The following is a 20,355-nucleotide window of genomic DNA, read 5'->3' as shown; positions in this document are numbered from 1 at the left end:
TATATCGCGAAACAGATTACCAACAATTATGCCGTGTGCGGCAAATATGATGTAGAATGTTTTACTTTCACTGAAAATTAATTGGATATTGTGAATTATATGGTTCTGTAATTATCATAAAAAATTCTCACTGAAGAAATTAGCTTTCATAGACGAATGTATAATCGCTGTAATTTTAAAAAGCATAATTTAAAGACTACGTTGGTAATTCTGGAGGCTTTCGAATAAGGACGTTACTTTGTTTTGCACACACACACACAGCATACACACTGCAGACGCCCCAATCCAATCACACACACGCACCACCACTCCAACACACGCACCAAAACACAAAATACACACACACACAACAACACACAGCCCAACACGGATGCACACGCAAACACACACACACACTAAGATCCATCGCACACATCGCATTGGCTGCAAACTGCACAGACACACACACTCGCACTGACATACACACACACCGTATATATATTGCATTACAGAAGCTACATACACCAACACGCACACACCAACACACACAACCCAGTACACGCCGCGTTAGCTACAAATATCTCCCGTACAGCCGTAACAAACTGTTGGGGCAAGTGCCGTTAGCGAACAAGTGCTGTACACACATCACACACATCAATACAAAACAACCCCGTCCATAAACCCATTCGCGACGAGCTACAAAACGCGCGCACACACAACAAATACGCGCGCTTATATTCAACACGACATCAGCAGCAGCAGTAGCAGCAGCATCATCAGATCGACGATGACCGAGTACATGCGGAACACCGTCCCATACTTTCTCAAGATGCTTCAGAGAGTGGACTTCACGACGGCGCGCGCCAACAGGAGCGCCAAAGCGCCACTCGACATCGGCATGATGATGTTCAACGAGTCGCATCGAGCCTTCGTGAACAGCACGCTGGTCTTCTCGTTCGACAACATGACCGGATCGCTGCGACACGGAGCCGAGGCGCAAAACTTCACCGTTCAGTCGCTGCTCATCGTCGCCTACTCGGTGATCATCGTCATCTCGCTGTTCGGCAACGCGCTCGTGTGCCACGTGGTGATCAAGAACAAGCGGATGCAGTCGGCGACCAGCATGTTCATCGTGAACCTCGCAATCGCCGACATCATGATCACCACCCTCAACACGCCCTTCACGCTGGTGAGCGAGGCGAGCAACGCGCGTGCACGCGGATTGCGGCGTTCCCTCGTTCGTGCACTCTTGCGCGTCAGCTGAGTCGATGGTGTTTGTCAGTGTGTCTGTCTGTGTGTGTGCTTGGAGGAGGGGCGGTGGTGTAGCGGTTAGCGCGCTGCGCTATGGACACGGGTTCGATTCCCGCTCACGGCCAACACCAGTGACGATTATCTGAACCGGTCCCGGGCCCTCCCCTAGGTCAACTCGGCCTCAAATGAGTACCTGGTGCGGTGTGTAATCATTGCCACTAGGGAGACAAAGGCGGTCGGGCGTGGTGCTGGCCACCCACCCCCTTGTGTACCGTTGCGGCCTTCATAGGTGCTCGCTAACAGCACTTGCCCCTACAGTCTGTTAAGGCTATATGGGGGATCTTTGTCAGTGTGTGTGTCAGTGTGTGTGTCAGTGTGTTTGGGGGGGAGCGGTGGTGTAGCGGTTAGCGCGCTGCGCTATGAATCCGGCGATACGGGTTCGATTCTCGCTCACGGCCAACACCCAGTGACGATTATCTGAACCGGTCCCGGGCCCTCCCCTAGGTCATTATTAACTCTTATTACAATTATCCACTTTGTATCTTCTGCTTCTATGTGCTGTGAAGAAGAGCCATTGCCCGAAACATCGCCTATTATATATTTGACTTGGCTGGCATCATCACCTCCTAAGCTATGAAAACAACCCCAGGGGTTCCAGCCACCCATGATTTGAAACCAGACGTTGAAGCATTACCAGTTTTGATTAATATATATTACGATAAAAAAAACACACATAAACAATACCGTAATATAAAATTGATATTTAACCGAACTGTGGTCCAGCACTGTGGGGGTAGCAGCTGCACCGAAGGTTGGTGGATCACACACAGATGGTAGGAAACTCCATTCCCGTGGGCGTTCAGGAGGCGTCGTACCCCTGGTTCGCCAGGAGACGGCGGTGCAGCAGAAATGCCGACCCCACCTTTTGCGTCCGTATAGGAATAGCGTGTTGCCCCTTCGCACGCGTGAAATACCCTCCGGGCGCGACGCGTTCCTGCCACGTGTATGAACACTCATTTTATTGACCAGGTAAAGCCCACTGAGCTATGAGCTCTTATTCAGAGGCGATCTAGCCCCACACGATGATGGCTCGTCGAAGTGGCTTAACATCAACTACCCTTCTTGGTTCTTTCGGTAAAGTCACGTAGAATGGAAATAATAAAATAAAATATGATAAAATATTATTATGGAAATAATAAAATAATAAAAATTCAACATAATAAAATATTATTTTGTTTTTTATTTATTACTTTCTTATTTCCATTCTATGTGACGTTACCGAAAGAACCAAGAAGATGAATCCCTGCAGTCACGAAAGCTTTAAATCGAAATAAAAATCATCAACTACCTCGATGTGAAGCTTTCGTGACTGCAGGAATCCATACTCTTTGGCTCTTTCGGTAAAGTCACGTAGGTAGAAATAAAATAAAGCATTGAGGTTAATGCAGACATGATTCCTTGTGAAAGGTTTCAGTTTGGTGTTTTAACATCTTAACGCCTGTTTTGTTGCCAGAAAAAAAAGGGAAAACCTATTCGCATATTTTGGTATTGGCAAAGGATGACCCATGATGTAGCTGAGTAACCATTTTTCGCTCTACCGCTCCGCAAACAAAACAAATACAGTAGTAGGTTTTTACCCTTTAAACTGGTACAAAACTGACACCTTTATACAAGGTATCATGTTTGCAATAACCACCAACACAAGCAGTCAAAATGCAAACAAAAAGAAACAACTCTGATAATGGTAATGATATGCACTGTCGTTGAAGTTGATTGGTCCACACCCGAGACAGATTTCCTTAGAGCCTAGTCTCCATTGGTGTTGGACCAGATGATTTAGTGTAAATGCTTACCCCGAGCTCTCAATACTCTGATAGTGCGCTGTTTTTGAGTTGTACGCCTTTTGGCGTCATCTGGTCCAACACCAATGGAGACTAGGCTCTAAGGAAAGCTGTCTCGGGTGTGGACCAATCAACTTCAAGGACAGTGCATATTCTCAGGTTTTTTCGGTAAAGTCACGTAGGTAAAAACATTAAAATTAATGAAAGTAAAATAAAACAAAACCGTCACAGCCGGATTAGCTGCATCACTTGATGCAGCTAATCCGGCTGTGACGGTCCCACCTGATGACGGAGACTTGTGTTGCCTCCGAAACGTCGTGAATTTTATTTTGTTTTGTTTTATTTTACTTTCATTAATTTTAATGTTTTTACCTACGTGACTTTACCGAAAAAACCTGAGAATATGAATCATTGCAGTCACGAAAGCTTCAAATCTAGAAGACAGTGCATATCATTATCAGAGTTGCTTATTTTTGCTTGCATTTTAACTGCTTGCGTTGTGGTTATTGCAAACATGATGCCTTGTATAAAGGTGTCCGTTTTGTACCAGTTTAAAGGGTAAAAACCTACTACTATATTTTGCCACTGGTAAAGGAGGTCTCATAGTGTAAAACAAATACAAATATACAAACCCCCTAACTGTCTTGTGGAGTTGTATTTGCGCGAACAGGCGTAACTCAATGCACTTTCGTTAGACGCTCCTGTGATAATTTTATACTTTAATACGGGGACACCGGTTACAACGTAGCCCCATGAAGAGTTTCGAAGGAGGCTTTCTCCGGTGGCGACGCTTTATTCCCAAAACACATTTAACTCAAATGCAAGGTGGCTCTCGGCGAGAGGGGGCTCCGATGGTGATAACACTTCTTTTGGGAGCTGGTTTTTTTAAAATCCCAGACATTCGCCATCTCCAAATAAATCCGACGCTGCATCGCTGAGCATGCAGGCGGATTTTAAACGGTGGCTGGGTTCAAGTTCATTCATTCGGTATAGCCCTGTGAGTCATTCGGCTCTTGAATCGGGTGCAACCGCAACAAACAAAAAACATGAACAAGAAAACATCTTAAAGTGACTATGTGACTAAGTGCAAACAGAAAATCCAAGAGAAGACAGCAAAATATTGCAGACAAAACACCGTACACCAACGCTGTGTGCAAAAATCCCAGTTGCATGCAAGTCAAACAACAACAACAACCACAAGACAACTTAGATTAAGGGGAGGGGGCTCAGGGCTCAGAACTCTGAGTCGGAACCTCTGGGTATCCTGGTTTGCAATCGTGGATTTAAGCCTCCCCCCCACCACCTCCCACCGATGAAGCCACGGCTGTCTCAAAAGTGCAGCGGCGTTTTTGTTTTTGTTCAGATATTCATTCGGTGTTTTAATAATAATAATAATTTTAATTGAAATCATCCTTATACACGGGAAGTGCCATGTTGAAGGGTAAATATGTAAACACACACAACGCATCTCAGCCATTCTCAATCCACCAATGGATGATGAATGCCTCCCCCATGCCATGTTGGCCATTGTAGTGTTTTTGTTTATACATATATACATAAAATACCATACTTCACCACGCTGATTAAGGTCGGGTGGTGCAGTGTGGCGGTGGGGGGAGGGAGATCAGGAGCGTTTACCACTCGGCACTGATATTAGCCGTGGCCAGGAATCAAAACTCGTGTGGTCAGGTTGATAGCGCTGCGTGCACCAATGCTCCACCTCGCATGGTATGTGCGGTGTGTTGAACTTCTTTCACGCCGTACGTAGCCAAACCGTGCTCATCGGCGGTGCTGGGGGAAGGACAACAAACTCTTCTTCCTAGCATTGTTCCCGCTGTGGCACAACAAACTAAACAGACAAAAAGTAGTTCTAAAGAAACGAGTTTGTGAATCTCGAGGGTTTAAAAGTGCATGACGCCCAGTGGCTTCCTAATATCGGAAAGGAGAGCGTTCCAGACGGCCGTAGAAGCGCATTTGAAGGCGCGTGTTTTGTTTCATCACGCGGGCATCATAAATGCAAGGTGGCTATCAATCTTCTTGGTTCTTTCGGTAAAGTCACGTAGAAGGGAAATAATAAAATAATAAAAATAAAACATAATAAAATACAATTCTCACGACGTCAATGGGTGTCAATGTTTACGTGACCAAGGTCACTCTTGCAAATGAGACTCGAAGCTGTTCGAGTGGGTTCATCACCGCCTGGGATAAACAAAAACAAACTTGAAACTTGACGAGCAACGGTCACCAATGACAGCGCACACAGCAACACCAAACAAACACAAAGTCGTAGATTTGAAGTTTTTAAAATTAAAACTAAATAAATTTAAAAAAATCACTGTGATTTGTTTTTATTTAGTTTTCATTTTAATTAAAAAGTTTTCATTTTAATTAAAATGAAAATAACTAAATCATTTTAATTACAATGAAAACCACTAAATAAAAAAAATCACAGTGATTTGTTTTAATTTAGTTGTTTTCATTTTAATTTTATTTAGTTTTTTTACCTACGTGACTTTACCGAAAAAAAAGTCGTTCAAAATTTGGTCTCAATTTGGCTATCAGAATTTAAAAAAAGTGCGTTTGTTTAAATGAGCACGTGGTTTAATCACAGCTGGCTTTGGCGTTCTGGTATTTACCTCGTGAGCTCCCTGAGTCACTCGACTGAGTCATTACAGACGTGTTGATCGTGACATTCGGCCCGTGAGGCATCTGTGTTTACTTTGTATAATATCGCATGTCAAACACGTGACAATCGGCACTTCATATCGAGCCAGAACACTGTAGTTTGGCTCTGGCCATAGATGCCTTTTCAAAGGGGGTGAAACGATGCACAGATTCGTCAATCAATATCGATTCTTATGGAGCATGAAGATCTTTAACCGCAATGTGACGAACACACACGCACGTCACGCGCAGTGTGTGGAAACACGTGCTCCCTCGTGCGTGGATCGATATATATATCCATATGTACATCACTTGAAGGGATCTTGCAAGTAGTTCTATGGCATCCAGTCTCTTAGCACTGGTTTGCGAGGTCTGTGATTGGACGCTCCACCTAAGTGATGCTGATCGATCTGGAGAATGAAAATAATTTGGGGTGAAATAAGACGCGCATGGATTTGCAATTAGATCGTGTAGGTCGATGTTCGCAACCAATATTATGATTCGTAATTAATGATTTTTTTTTGGTTGGACGACGTACTGAACGTCTGTGAAAAACAGTTTCGCAAATCATCGGATTCCTCCCGCAGTCCAAATAAACGATTCACATTCTGTCATCACCATGTTGACTTCGCGGATTTTTTTTATTCTGCTCTGGATTTGTCTGAAGACGCTTGGCGAAGTTTCGAGAGTAAAAGTCACGCGCGGTATCTCAGCTGCTCAAACCCGCTGGGTTATTGGTAACGGTGCGCGGGTCCCAAAGGGTTTCCGATCACCCTTCAATCTCGACCCGTGGCGCTTCTCCCACCTCGTCATTCCAAGGCACGGGCGGGTGGGCAATGTCGAGCCTGCTCCGATCTTGGCGGCACACCGAACCAAAAACAAATCAATCAACTACCACCAAGTTGCCACGGTGGCTAGGAGATGTTAACTACCTCGCCTGGTGTACAGGAGGTCGTGGGTTCGACCCTGACGCCTGCTGCTGTATTTGGAGTTTGCGTCTCTCTCTCTCATCTCTCATCACGGTGGCTTGGAGATGTTAACTATCTCGCCTGGTGTACAGGAGGACGTGGGTTCGACCCTGACGCCTGATGCTGTATTTGGAGTTTGCGTCTCTCGCATCATCACGGTGACTAGGAGATGTTAACTACCTCGCCTGGTATACAGGAGTTCGTGGGTTCGATCCCGACCCTGACACCTGCTGCTGCATATTCGCAGTTTGCGTCTCTCTGTCCCCCCGTGGTCGCGTGGATTTTTCTCCAGGTCCTCCGGTTTTTCCCCCTCCACATTAAAAAATCAACATCACGCGTTCAGAGTAGTTGGCTACCGCTAGACATTTCCACGTGATGATTATATCAGACACTTGGTTAAGCTTGTAATTTGTGATAACCAGGTCGCTTCCGGAAAAAAAAAGATATACGTGGCTCAAGCGAAGCCTTGCCTGGTAAATAAAAAAATAGTTTAAGTAACTTTTAAAGTGCCACAGACCTGAATTCCCTGGAGCCCGGCCGCTCTGCTGAGCACAATCTCCCCATGCCCTCCCGCCACCCTCGGCTGGCTGGTGTTCGGACCGACGTGACCGTCAATCAGCCGGTCAGAACACGCGCTTAGTGGCAGAGGGGAGTGGGGCGAGGGTGGGGTGCACGGGGGGAGGGGGTGGGGGCACATGGGGGGGGGGGGTGTGGGGCGAGGGTGGGGTGCACGGGGGGAGAGGGTGGGGGGCACATGGGGGGGATGTGGGTGGGGGTGCACGGGGGGAGAGGGCGAGGGATACATGGGGGGGAGCGAGGGGGGGGGCTGCACGGGGGGAGAGGGGGGGCACATGGGAGGGGGTGTAGGGCGAGGGTGGGGGTGCACGGGGGGAGAGGGGGGGGCACATGGGGGGGGGGGGCGTGGAGCGAGGGGGGGGGGGGTGCACGGGGGGAGAGGGCGGGGGATACATGGGGGGGGGGGCGAGGGGGGGGGGGCTGCACGAGGGAGGGAGCGGGGGGCACATGGGGGGGGGGGGGGGAGCGAGGGTGGGGGTGCACGGAGGGGTGTCACCTGGGACTCTGCTGCAGACGATCAACAACAACAAAACAACCGCCAGTTATTATCTGCAACGCACTGGGAGTTGAGATTCGAATAAATATTCTATGGTTCTTTCGGTAAAGCCACGTGATTTATTTGTGTGTGTGTGTGTGATTTATTTGTGTGTGTGCGTGTGTGTGATTTGTGTGCGTGTGTGTGTGTGATTTATTTGTGTGTGCGTGTGATTTGTGTGCGTGTGTGTGTGTGATTTATTTGTGTGTGCGTGTGATTTGTGTGCGTGTGTGTGATTTATTTGTGTGTGTGTGATGTATGTATGTGTGCTACGCCGCTGTTGCGTTGTCACGACAATCAACTTCTGCCCCAATGCCAATTTACTTTTTTGCTTTTTGCAGCGACGTGGACGGGGGTGGGTGTAAATATATATAGTGGTATAAAATGAAAGGGTGAGTCACGAGCCAGCACAACGTGGGACGAGGCACTTGAAGGCTCAACTGAAAATAAAATAAACAATGTAACAAATGGGTCGACTGAAGCCACACTTGCCAGACCGATGACTCGCTCGCTCGCTTGCGTGTGTGTGTGTGGGCATGTGAAGTGTCGAATGTCTGAATCGTCGGTCCTGAACCCTGCGCCTTGCGTTGACTCAGCCTTGAAATGAGTCACCGGTGCGGTGTGTATAAGAGTTGGCACTGGGAAGACAAAGGCGGCCGGGCGTGGGGCTGGACAATACCAAACGGCACTTTGGTGCGGTGCCCGCTTTCACGGTGTGTCTGTACAGATATACGGGGGGTGTTTGTCTTCAGTTTCGACTTAAAAAACGTTCGTGACTGCAAGAATTCATAGTCGTTGGTTCTTTCGGTAAAGTCACGTGGATAGAAAATAATAATAAATAATAAAGAAAGTGAATAAAAGTGAAACGTCGTGATATTTTTATTCACTTTATTTTTTATAAAAATCTGTTTCTCTCTACGTGACTTTACCGAAAGAACCAAAGAATATGTTTGTCTTTATTTATTTTTTTGCACTGATAAATAAACGTAATGTGTAACCTTGATAACACATACGCATGCATGCGCAATGTTTTATGTATTTTACGAAAAAATATTGACACAATTTATTTTTCACAACAATCTTTTTGTCTCTACGTGACTTTACCGAAAGAACCAAAGAATATGTTTGTCTTTTTTTTTTGCACTGATAAATAAACATAATGTGTAACCTTGATAACATATACGCATGCATGCGCAATGCTTTATTTATTTTACGAAAACATATTGACACAATTTATTTTATTTAATGCATTCTATGCTTACAATCATCTCTTGTCAAGGCTGCTACAATTTGTGAATTGCACATCATCATCATCAATCATCATCATCACCAACCTCCTCTGTGTGGCCCTCTTGGCTCTGCTCACGACGAAATCTTCCCTTCATTTAGTTTTGCGTTATCCAATGATTTGTCATTCCAAATCGTGTGCACATATGTATGTTGAACTTCTTTCACACCGTACGTAGCCAACCGTGTTAATCGGAGGTGCGAGGGAAAGACAACAAACTATGGGTCTATGTGTGAGTCTGTGGGTCTCTGTGTGAGTCTGTGGGTATCTGTGTGAGTCTGTGGGTCTCTGTGTGAGTCTATGGGTCTATGTGTGAGTCTGTGGGTCTCTGTGTGAGTCTGTGGGTCTCTGTGAGTCTATGGGTCTCTGTGTAAGTCTATGGGTCTCTGTGTGAGTCTATGGGTCTCTGTGTGAGTCTTTGGGTCTCTGTGTGAGTCTGTGGGTCTCTGTGTGAGTCTATGGGTCTCTATGTGAGTCTACGTGCCTCTGTGTAAGTCTATGGGTCTCTGTCTGCGTCTATGGGTCTCTGTGTGAGTCTACGGGTCTCTGTGTGAGTCTATGGGTCTCTGTGTGAGTCTATGGGTCTCTGTCTGCGTCTATGGGTCTCTGTGTGAGTCTACGGGTCTCTGTGTGATTCTATGAATGGTGAACTTCTTTCGCACCGCACATAGCCAACCGCGCTAATCGGAGGTTTCACGAGAGATTAGCGTCTGCAATATTCGCCGTCGAATATGTGTGTGACCGTTTCACTTGAACGCGGTGGTGGGGAGCGGGGGGAGTGACCCGTTCATCCTTTAATTTCAGGTGCGATTCGTGAACAACAACTGGGTGTTCGGCAAGACCATGTGTCACGTGAGCCGCTTCGCTCAGTACTGCTCGCTCCACGTGTCCACACTCACGCTCACGGCCATCGCGCTCGATCGATACCAGGTAACAACGGCGCTTGAGCAACCGGGAGAACAGTGGCAATGCACCCCCCACCTTGCACACACTACACAAAGACAAAGATCCCCCGTATGGCCTTCACAGACTATTGGGGCAAGTGCCGGTTGAGCAGCACACACTACACAAAGACAAAGATCCCCCGTATAGCCTTCACAGACTTGCGCCAAGTGCTGGTTGAGCAGCACACACTACACAAAGACATACCCCACGTATAGCCTTCACAGACTATTGGGGCAAGTGCTGGTTGGTATTGGACCAGATGACGCCAACCCATGTGAGACTAGGTTCTAAGGAAAGCTGTCTCGGGTGTGGACCAATCAACTTCAAGGACAGTGCATACATTATCAGAGTTGTGTTTTTTTTATGTTTTTTGTTTGCATTATGACTGCAGGTATTGTGGTCTATGCAAACATGACTCTTTGTAAAAAAGGTGTCAGTTTTGTTGCCAGATAGAAGGGTAAAAAAACAATTATCATATTTTGTACTGGCAAATGAGGTTCCAATTTATATGTTATTCTACCAGGCGAGGCCCCATTGAGCGATGCAGCTCTTTTTCAGAAGCGACCTGGCCACAAATGATAGCCCAACGAAGTGGCTTGTCATCGTTGTGCGGAGCTTTACAAGCAGCCAAATACTCAAGACGCGTGGTGATGTTGATTCTAAATGCGGAGGGGAAAAACTGGAGGACACGGAGAAAAATTCACGCGACCGCGGAGACAGAGACACGCAAACTCCAAATATACCGGCATCAGGGTCGGGATCGAACCCACGATCTCCTGCATACCAGGCGAGGTAGTTAACATCTCCTAGCCAGCGTGATGATGATGAGAGAGAGAGACACGCAAAATCCAATTATATAGATGTCAGGGTCGGGATCGAACCCACAACCTCCTGCATACCAGGCGAGGTAGTTAACATCTCCTAGCCACCGCGGTGCTAAAATTGAATGAATTGCAAGTCATCTTTCAGCACTGAGATATTTCGGTCAATTCCGCTTGTATTGTGTTTGTTTTATGGGTAGGAAACCCGAGATTCCAGAGGAAACCCGTGCAGAGCAGGGGGGAGAGAACACGCCAAACCCCACGCAAAAGCGAAGCCCATGCAAGTGTTGCGTGGTAGAAAAGGACGCTGAAGCCGGTCGTGTGGGGGCTGACGCCAAACCGTTTATTCAGGGCTCACGCCTAACTCGGGGGAAGGGGTTAACACAACGGTTCTTAACTAAGCTCCCCAGGGGAAGGGGTTAACACAACGGTTATTAACTAAGCTCCCCAGGGAAGGGGTTAACACAACGGTTATTAACTAATCTTTCCCAGGGGAAGGGGTTAACACAAGAGTTATTAACTAATCTCCCCAGGGGAAGGGGTTAACACAGTTAGTAACTAATCTCCCCAGGGGAAGGGGTTAACACAACGGTTATTAACTAATCTCCCCAGGGGAAGGGGTTAACACAGAGTTAGTAACTAAGCTCCCCAGGGGAAGGGTACTGGGAGTTCCCTACACCCCACCAGGCTACCGGGCTCTTCCCACAGCAACTGACCGAGGGTTCATCCAAGTCGGCCAGCCGGGTAAAGTAGCCCCCCTTAGCCTGGCTCTCTACCCTCTATCCCGGAGCCCCCTACTTCCTAACCACTCACTCCTCTGACTCTTGGCGAAGACCCCGTCCACGTCAAGGGTCTCCCCTCAAATACCCCCGGGGGGCATGACGTCACTTTATCCTGACGGCATTCTCCCGAGGCGAGTGTGACAATGACATCAGCACTTCACTCCTCAACACAAGGAATCGAACCCCCACAGGTGCCGCTCGCTGCGAGGCGCGTGTGGTTACCACGTGACGGGGGCCTTGTTGTTCCTCCCAGGTCATAATGCATCCGCTCAAGCAGAGGATGTCCATACTCAACGGCATCCTGTGCGTCGCCATCATCTGGGTGCTGGCCACCGTCTTCTCTCTGCCGCACGCCGTTTTCCAAAAGATATTCCGCTTCCAATACAGGTACTGGGGGGAAGGTGGGGGGGGGGGGGGGTTAGGGGGGGTTAGGGAGGAGGGGGGGGGGGTGTTGGCGGATCACCGCACGGATATCGGGAAACTCCCTGCACGAGTTGCCGTTACTCCCCGCTCGCCAGGTAAAAGAGCGGTGCCATCAGCTTCCATCTGTGCGGAGATTCATAATCAATGTTTTTGGGTTTAGATCGCGTTATTTATAAATGTGTCGTAACCCTCCACCACCCGACACGGCCAATCAGTAAAAAAGTGTCACGTTGAAAAAAGACAAATTAGTTCACTGCTTTAGCCCACCGGTGTGTTGAAGCGCGAAACCACAACATTTACAATTTGAGTAGTACGACGTTTCGCTGGTAATTGCATCCAGCATCATCGGGCAATTCGCCAGAATGGTGAGGCTCTGCTGTGTCTCCAGTTCTTATATAGAGCAGCAGCAGGGTGACGTCATCATTAACTCATTACTGATTGGCCGTGTCGGGTGGTGGAGGGTTACGACACATTTATAAATAACGCGATCTAAACCCAAAAACGTTGATTATGAATAATATTGGTCGCGAAAGCCTACGTGTTAAACTGTGCGGAGATATCGGGATGGTGTCTACCAGCCGCATGCGCTCATGGGCGTGGCTTACCCGGACACGTAAATAATTGATGACATGTGGTGTTATGATAATCGTTACAGTTGACTCTCAGTTAGTCGGTTGTTCCGATTTGCGGATTAACCACACACCTGATATTTTGATTTTCTTTATCTGTGGTCCGACGAAGACACCGGCTTTGACCTTTGCCTCAGACAGCCGAAATATACCTTGTAGGCCTCACACATCTTAGCAGATGCTTCCACAGAATACTTTTTCGCTCTTGTCTTGATAAATTGGCCGCAGACATAGCAAAATGCGTCTGCCAGATGCTTGCAGCCTCTTGATACCATTTCAGAAAAATGCAGATATGTATCCACTTAGACAGCTGGAACTAAACTGAATTGGTGGGTTTAAGGCCCTGTATTTATACTACTATTTTGCTTACTGGAAAGTTCTAGAATGTTCTAGAAGTTACTCCATGTTTACTCAGCACTGAATCTATCTGGAATGTTCTAGAAAATCGGCAAATTTCAAAATATCACTGTCTTGGTCACAAAAGCAAAGTTTGCGGGGAATAATAGCCATTTTCTGTACCTTTGAGGCATAAGCAATTCGGAAATAACACTTACTACCCAGGGAAAAAGAATTGTTACTGTTATCACTGAGCACGCGCACCGATCGTTAGTATTCCGCGGAAATATTTTTTTTATTACCCGTGATTTTGACTTATCTGCGGCGTGAATTATCGGGAGTCTGCTGTGTTATTGAAGGCAATGGGGTAGCCCCACCATTGCCAACGAATGCCACTGCTGGCGACAAGGCCTCTCACTCAACTAGAGTGAGCTCTAGACAGCCGCTTTCCCTCCAGAGGGCTGTTCGGCATACCTCCACCATCATTAACATCCTGGTATAATAATAATAATAATAATGATGATCTTCTTGGTTCTTTCGGTAAAGTCACGTAGAATGGAAATAATAAAATAATAAAAATAAAACATAATAAAATAATTCTCACGACGTTTCGGCCACAACGCAAGCAGCCGTCCTCAGGTGAAGAACGTATCGACAGACCTGTTCTTCACCTGAGGACGGCTGCTTGCGTTGTGGCCGAAACGTCGTGAGAATTATTTTATTATGTTTTATTTTTATTATTTTATTATTTCCATTCTACGTGACTTTACCGAAAGAACCAAGAAGATGGATTGGAGAGAGTTCCACGTCGATGGGGGGGGGGGGCGACGCCAGACAACCCACGTGATGCTGCGGCAGTTCGAGACCTTTACAAATTATTAATTGGGAGCGTGCACACTTGACCTCACCGGACGCGGCCGTGTGGTTAATGCCACTGTTTCAACTGCGACCTCCCTTGTCACACCACCGTGGCAGCAGCATCCCTCTGCCGGTCGACGCACGTGAGCGTACGTACGCTGAACTTCTTTCGCACCGTACGTAGCCAACCGTGCTCATCGGAGGCGCGTGATAGTCAAGAAAGCCTGTCAACGGGCCAGAGTTTAACGTCGCTAGAGTGCCAGGTTTATTTTTTCCCTTCCAAGTCGAGTCTCGCTTTTTTCCTCGTGAACTGAAATGCACGCGCAGCACGAACAGATCAGCGAAGTGGAATCTGTCAAATTACGCCCAGGTCGTGCCAAAACCTCTCAGATATGGGATTTCTCATGTACAGCTCTCCCACCCACGTACGCCTTTTTGTACTGTCTCTCAGTGTCGTGCATCCCTCCAGACGTGGCGTGATGTTAACTACCTCGCCCGGTATGCAGGAGGTCGTGGGTTCGATCCCGACCCTGACGCCTGCTGCTGCTGTATGTTTGGAGTTTGCGTGTCTCTCTCTCTCATCATCATCACGATGGCCAGTAGATGTTAACTACCTCGCCCGGTATGCAGGAGGTCGTGGGTTCGATTCCGAACCTGGCGCCTGCTATTTGTTTGGAGTTTGCGTGTCTCTCTCTCTCATCATCATCAGGATGGCCAGTAGATGTTAACTACCTCGCCCGGTCTGCAGGAGGTCGTGGGTTCGATCCCGATCCTGGCGCATGCTGTATGTTTGGAGTTTGCGTGTCTCTCTATCTCTCACCATCATCACGATGGCCAGTAGATGTTAACTACCTCGCCCGGTATGCAGGAGGTCGTGGGTTCGATCTCGACCCTGACGCCTGCTGTATGTTTGGAGTTTGCTTGTCTCTCTCCCCGTGGTCGCGTGGATTTTTTCTCCCCGGGTCCTCCAGTTTTTCCCTCCGCATTTAGAAACGTGCATTGAGATTTAATTTAGATTATTTTGCCTGCTTTAAACGTCCAAATGATGGGCCGCTTTGTTGAGCTATCATTTGTGGCCAGGTCGCTTCTGTAATGTAAATTCATACCTCAGTGGGCATTGCCTGCTAGGATTGGGATGGTTTAGTTTCATTTGTTTGTGTGATTATTTATCTTCCTTGTACTTTACACTTCTATCAAGATTGTGTAATTGTTTGTTGTAGAAACGTTCTGACCCGCACCGACCGGACATACGTGAAAAGAGCTTAATAGCTCATCGGATTCCTCCAACGTGTCGGCCTTTTGTTCCGTGCGATTTTCCAGAGGCGGTGTTTTGTGATTCGTACGATGACAGTGGGATGTGCAATTCATGAACAGCAGTATCTTCTTCGGGGCACATTGCTATCTTACTTTTCAAAATCAAGTTCCATTTGTCAACAGCAATCCATTCTGATTTCTCTCTCTCTCTGACGTCTTTATTTGCCCTAGATAAATATCCGAATCGGAATTTATATTTTCCTGGAGGGATGCGATGAGCTATAAAGCATTTTTTTCACAGCTGAAATGTACACCTATACTGCATGGAGATATACAGGATAGATAGGTTTTAACACGTAGGCTTTTGCGTGCAATAGTATTCATAATAAAGGTTTTTTGGGTTAGATCGCCTAAGTATAAATGTGTCGTAACCCTATTCTGGAAATTGCCCGATGATGCTGGCTGATGTAATTACCAGCGAAACGTCGTACTACTCAAATTGTGAATGTTGTGGATTTACTCTCCAACACACCGCTGGGCTGAAGTAGTAACTAATTGGCGTTTATGTTTACGTGACAAATCCCTCACTAATTCTAGATTTGAAGCTTTCGTGACTGCAAGGATTCATATTCTTAGGTTTTTTCGGTAAAGTCACGTAGGTAAAAAAATTAAAATTAAAATTAATAAAAGTAAAATAAAAATAAAATAAAAATCACGACGTTTCGGAGGCAACACACGCCTCCGTCTTCAGGTGGAACCGTCACAGCACGATAGCTGATACAGCTAAACGTCGTGATTTTTATTTAATTTTTATTTTACTTTTATTAACTTTAATTTAAATTTTTTTACCTACGTGACTTTACCGAAAAAACCTAAGAATATGAACCCTTACTAATTGGCTGTGTCGGGTGGTGGCGGCTTTAACGGCACATTTATACTTACGCGATCTCACCCAAAAACAACCTCTGTTATGGATGACATTTGGTCGCGAAAGCGTCAAACTAAAGGCGCAGCCCCTGCAATTGCTTGCAGACGCCACTGCTGCAGGAAAGGGCACCTGCGCTCGAGAGCAGCTGCTGCTACTGCTGCTGCATCGACTTGAGCGTATTTCGCCAACTCCCCACGTTGTGACTCGCTGCGGTGACTTCATTGCCGCGTCTGGATGGGCCGATGTGTTTGAGACCGCGACCACCCACCCCGAGATGGAGTCAAACCGGCGCCCGCTGGATCGCAGGTCCGGTGCGCTGCTCCGCTGTGGCAGCGTGATGGACACATCAATAAAGGCCCCGCGACTACCTTTGCCAATCCGCTGCTGGATGAATGTTCTCCCCACACGGCGTGTGGGCGGTTGTTGGGCAGGCGTGACCCGACTTGTGTTATCCGCTGCGATCGTCTTGGTGCATTCACCAACCCCTCAAGGAGGAACATTACGAGGTCTGCGGCTTGAATATATATTTTTTTAATCATACATATATATACATGCGTATATATAGCAAGGAAGAGAGACGTCTCGTGAGCTGTCATCGCTATAATTTGCAACAAAGGAGAGAGATATCAAGTGAAGCATTAGCAAAGACGTGAAATTGAGCGTGGCTCCATGCCTCGATTGGGAGCGTGGCACGGTAGTTATTAGAACTGCACACATCGCTTCCTCGCCCACGGCTCGCATACGATTTCATCGTCCGCTCGACGCTAAAATTGCGCACGGAACATTTCGGGTGAACGACGCTCGCTCGCACACTCGCCACCGGTGAGAAATTACGGAGCTCAAGGGCCCTCTATATATATTAAAAAAATGGTATTAAATAATTAAATTTCCATTTGGATTCAGATCTAAGAGCTTCGTTCGGTCAAAGTGTATTGCATTTCAAGGCGTACAGGTTTTCACAGACCAATATTATGATTCGTAATAGACTTTTGTTTTCAGGCCGTCTGGCTAAGCGATAGCCGTGTAGCCCGTCCACCGGCCGAGCCAGCCAGACGGATGAAACTGTCACACGGATCGCAATCGGATCGCAATCGTTTGACAACGCACACAATTGTGATTTTGTTGAAGCTCGCTCGCCGGAAGGTCGAAGAGAAATTCTCGCGCGAGCGAATTTAGCGGCGAGACACGCGGCACTTTGCTTGCAACTGCGTCCAGCACCGTCAGGGCGAATCTTCTGACTTCTTGGTCCCGTGTCTTCATCGCTAAATTCGTTTGCGAGAATTGTTTCTTCAACTTTACCGCCGGGCGAGCTGAAATAATCATAATTGGCGCGTTGTTGTTTTTGTTGCTGTGCGCTTGTACCGGGCGTGACACATTTTTTTCAAATATTTATTTTTATTCAGGCAAATGTGCGGGCCCGATACATCACGCCGTGACGCACGCACACGCACACACACCGTCAACATGAAGCCAAACCCGTGATGAAAAGCTGCGGTGGGGTGTAGAAAGATGAGTGAAGCAGGCTCACTGCCCCAAAGCAGACAAGATGGGCCCTACCGAATGGTGAAAGTGCAACTTTTTGATATTGTTATAATAATAATAATGGGGAAGGGATGACAAGAGGAGAGGGGGATGTAACCAAAGCACGCCTGACATCTCTCTATATATAAGGGACATTTGTGAATGTGTGTCTGTTCAAAATGTTTAGCATACTTCCCGACATGCAACAAACTTGAAATTTGCCATGTGGGTACTTTCCAGACTGTACACCATGCAAACATTATACAATTACACTTTTGTATTTTTGGGGGGGAGGGGGGGCTCAATAATGCATATTTTTTTGCACGGCAAGTGAGCTGTGACGTCAAATCTGTCACGTAACCCGCGCATGTGGAAGCGTACGGAGTAAAGTGAAATACAAATGTGTTGCAGGTCTAAGGCGTTCTGCGCGCAGCGTTGCTTTATTATTTTAGTCATTTACTGCCGTACGCACCCTGAAAGTTGCGTGTGTCTGCAGCAAGCGCGTGTATGTGTACCTATGGACGCGCGTGTGTGTGTGTGTGGGGGGAGCGGTAGTGTAGTGGTTAACGCGCTGCGCTACGAACCCGGCGACCCGAGTTCGATTCCCGCTCACGGCCACCACCGGTGACGATTATTTTAACCGATCCTGGGCCTCCCCTAGGTTGACTCAGCCTCAAACGAGTAACTGGTGTTATGTGTGAACATCGCCACTGGGGAGACAAAGGTGGCCAGGCGTGGTGAATCCAAGTCCCGGGTAGTAAAGCTAGTTGAAAAAAAAATAAAAACACAAGAGGCGACCTCAAAGAGCATTTTTTCTTTTAAATCTTTCGCACCCTTCCGGAATCCGGCTCCACGTCTAATCTTGCCGTGGCGATGGCCTCCTTGGTCCTCGGTTGCCTGCCTCCCGACCCTCCGTCCCGCGAACTTGGTTGGCTGTGTCGGGTGGTGGAGGCTACCACGACATAAAAGTTTGGTTTTGCCGTGATGCGTGGCACCGCTCAACCTCCTGTCACTTGCTGGCCACAGCCGAAATCAAGACCTTATCCGAAGCGTTCGCTCTCAGAACGTAATTACACTGGTCAACACACTTTTTCTGGCACAAGGTATTCCAACGGTTTTCATGTAATTTTGGGGTGCTGATTCCAAATCTGGTATCAGTTTTTGTCTATCACATTAGGTTTTTGAGATATGAAATATTGCATTTTCAATAAAAACTGCAGAAGAAAAATATTAAATAAATGTGGATATCTACATTAAATTATATTATAAACACACTATCCTAAAAATACAGCACCATATTATAACACTAAAGCAGTCACTGACTCGCAACAACTTGCAATCATAAGTGACAGAGTTCATTTCGGATAAAATCAATGAAAATGGAGTATGCCGATAGCATAAAAATGAGATGTAATAGAGCAAATCTGAGATTTGGAATCAGCACCCTGAAATTAGTCTAAAACAGCTGCAAAAGTCCAGGCCAGAAAAAAATGTTTTTTTTTTTGTTGACCAGTGTTATTTTCGAGACTCATGACATATTTACGATGCTCGTCGTTTATAATACTTTGAATGCATTTAGATGCATGTGTACTGTAAGTGCAAATCTTAATGACTTTTGCAGTGAACGTAATTTACAATGAAAACAGTACAGTACAGCGTGGTGGTGTTGCAATTGTATCCGTTTTATAAAGACCTAAATTATTGATGACATTAAAAAAAAACTTGTATGGTTTATATCATTATTTAGATTATTGTACCATTCTAGATTTGAAGCTTTCGTGACTGCAAGGATTCATATTCTTAGTTTTTTTCGGTAAAGTCACGTAGGTAAAAAATTGAAATTAAAATTCATAAAAGTAAAATAAAAAAATTAAAAAATCACTTATTTTATTTTTATTTTACTTTTGTTATTTTAATTTGATTTTTTGACCTACGTGACTTTACCGAAAAACCTAAGAATATAAATTTAGTACCATTATATTAATGTTATATTCTTTATATAATTATCTGTGTTATATTTATATTATTTACGATCCGCAGACTCATCGTTATGTCATAGGACGGACGTCCCACCGTTGATGCGGAGGGCATTGACTGCTTCTGTGGGGTCGTCCATAAATGACGTCACGCACCTAGGGGGGGGGTGGGTCAGATATTTGTGACGCCGTGGGACGAAGGGGTCAAAAATCGTCCAAAATCGCGTGACGTCATTTATGGTACGGCCCCTATGTGGTGGGCAACAGAGGGCAGTGTCGCGATCTCCATTGTTGGAGCGTACTTCCATGCTCCCCACGTCTGGTACTCTCAGCCTGCACAATCCCGCACTGACCGGCGTGGTGAAGTATGGTCAAATGAGTCCCGCATGACACGAACGTTGCATGTGGCGTGCTCCCCTTCATCCAGCAGTGGATTAGTCGGTGTGCCTTGCACGTGACGCATTGAATCGTGATCCAATGAGTCATTGGGTATTTGTAACGAAATTATATATACACACACACATACACAAGGGCCGTATTGAATTAAGCATTTGCGGTGCTGGATTAAGGAATCCCATTATGTTCGTAATTGTGGGGAGAATTTTAATTTAAACCTAGCAATCATTAACCTCGTGTAAATATTATGGCCTTCATCGCAATCATTTTTGTGGGGCGGGGGGGGGGGGGTCCTTTGTTATTTAAAACAAATTACGCGATTGGTAAAATTCCTGCGATAAATACACTGTGTAACGAAACTAGTCATTTTTGTATTACTTTTGT

General features: G+C 46.4%; 1 protein-coding gene across 1 annotated transcript in view; it reads left to right on the top strand.

Moving 5' to 3' along the window:
• The first annotated feature begins 750 nt into the window (after positions 1-750).
• LOC144735654 (G-protein coupled receptor 83-like) overlaps positions 751-20,355 on the top strand; it is a 37,646-nt gene continuing 18,041 nt past the window's right edge. Inside the window, 3 exon segments of the mRNA XM_078618105.1 lie at positions 751-1,168; positions 9,907-10,032; positions 11,904-12,037. Coding sequence (XP_078474231.1) covers positions 767-1,168; positions 9,907-10,032; positions 11,904-12,037 — 662 coding nt within the window. The 5' untranslated portion in view covers positions 751-766.

Source organism: Lampetra planeri, chromosome 56 (genome assembly GCF_965212315.1).
Source record: "Lampetra planeri chromosome 56, kcLamPlan1.2.h2, whole genome shotgun sequence".
NCBI lineage: Eukaryota > Metazoa > Chordata > Hyperoartia > Petromyzontiformes > Petromyzontidae > Lampetra > Lampetra planeri.
Note: the sequence above shows the minus strand (reverse complement) of the source record. Positions and strands in the feature narration are given on the sequence as shown.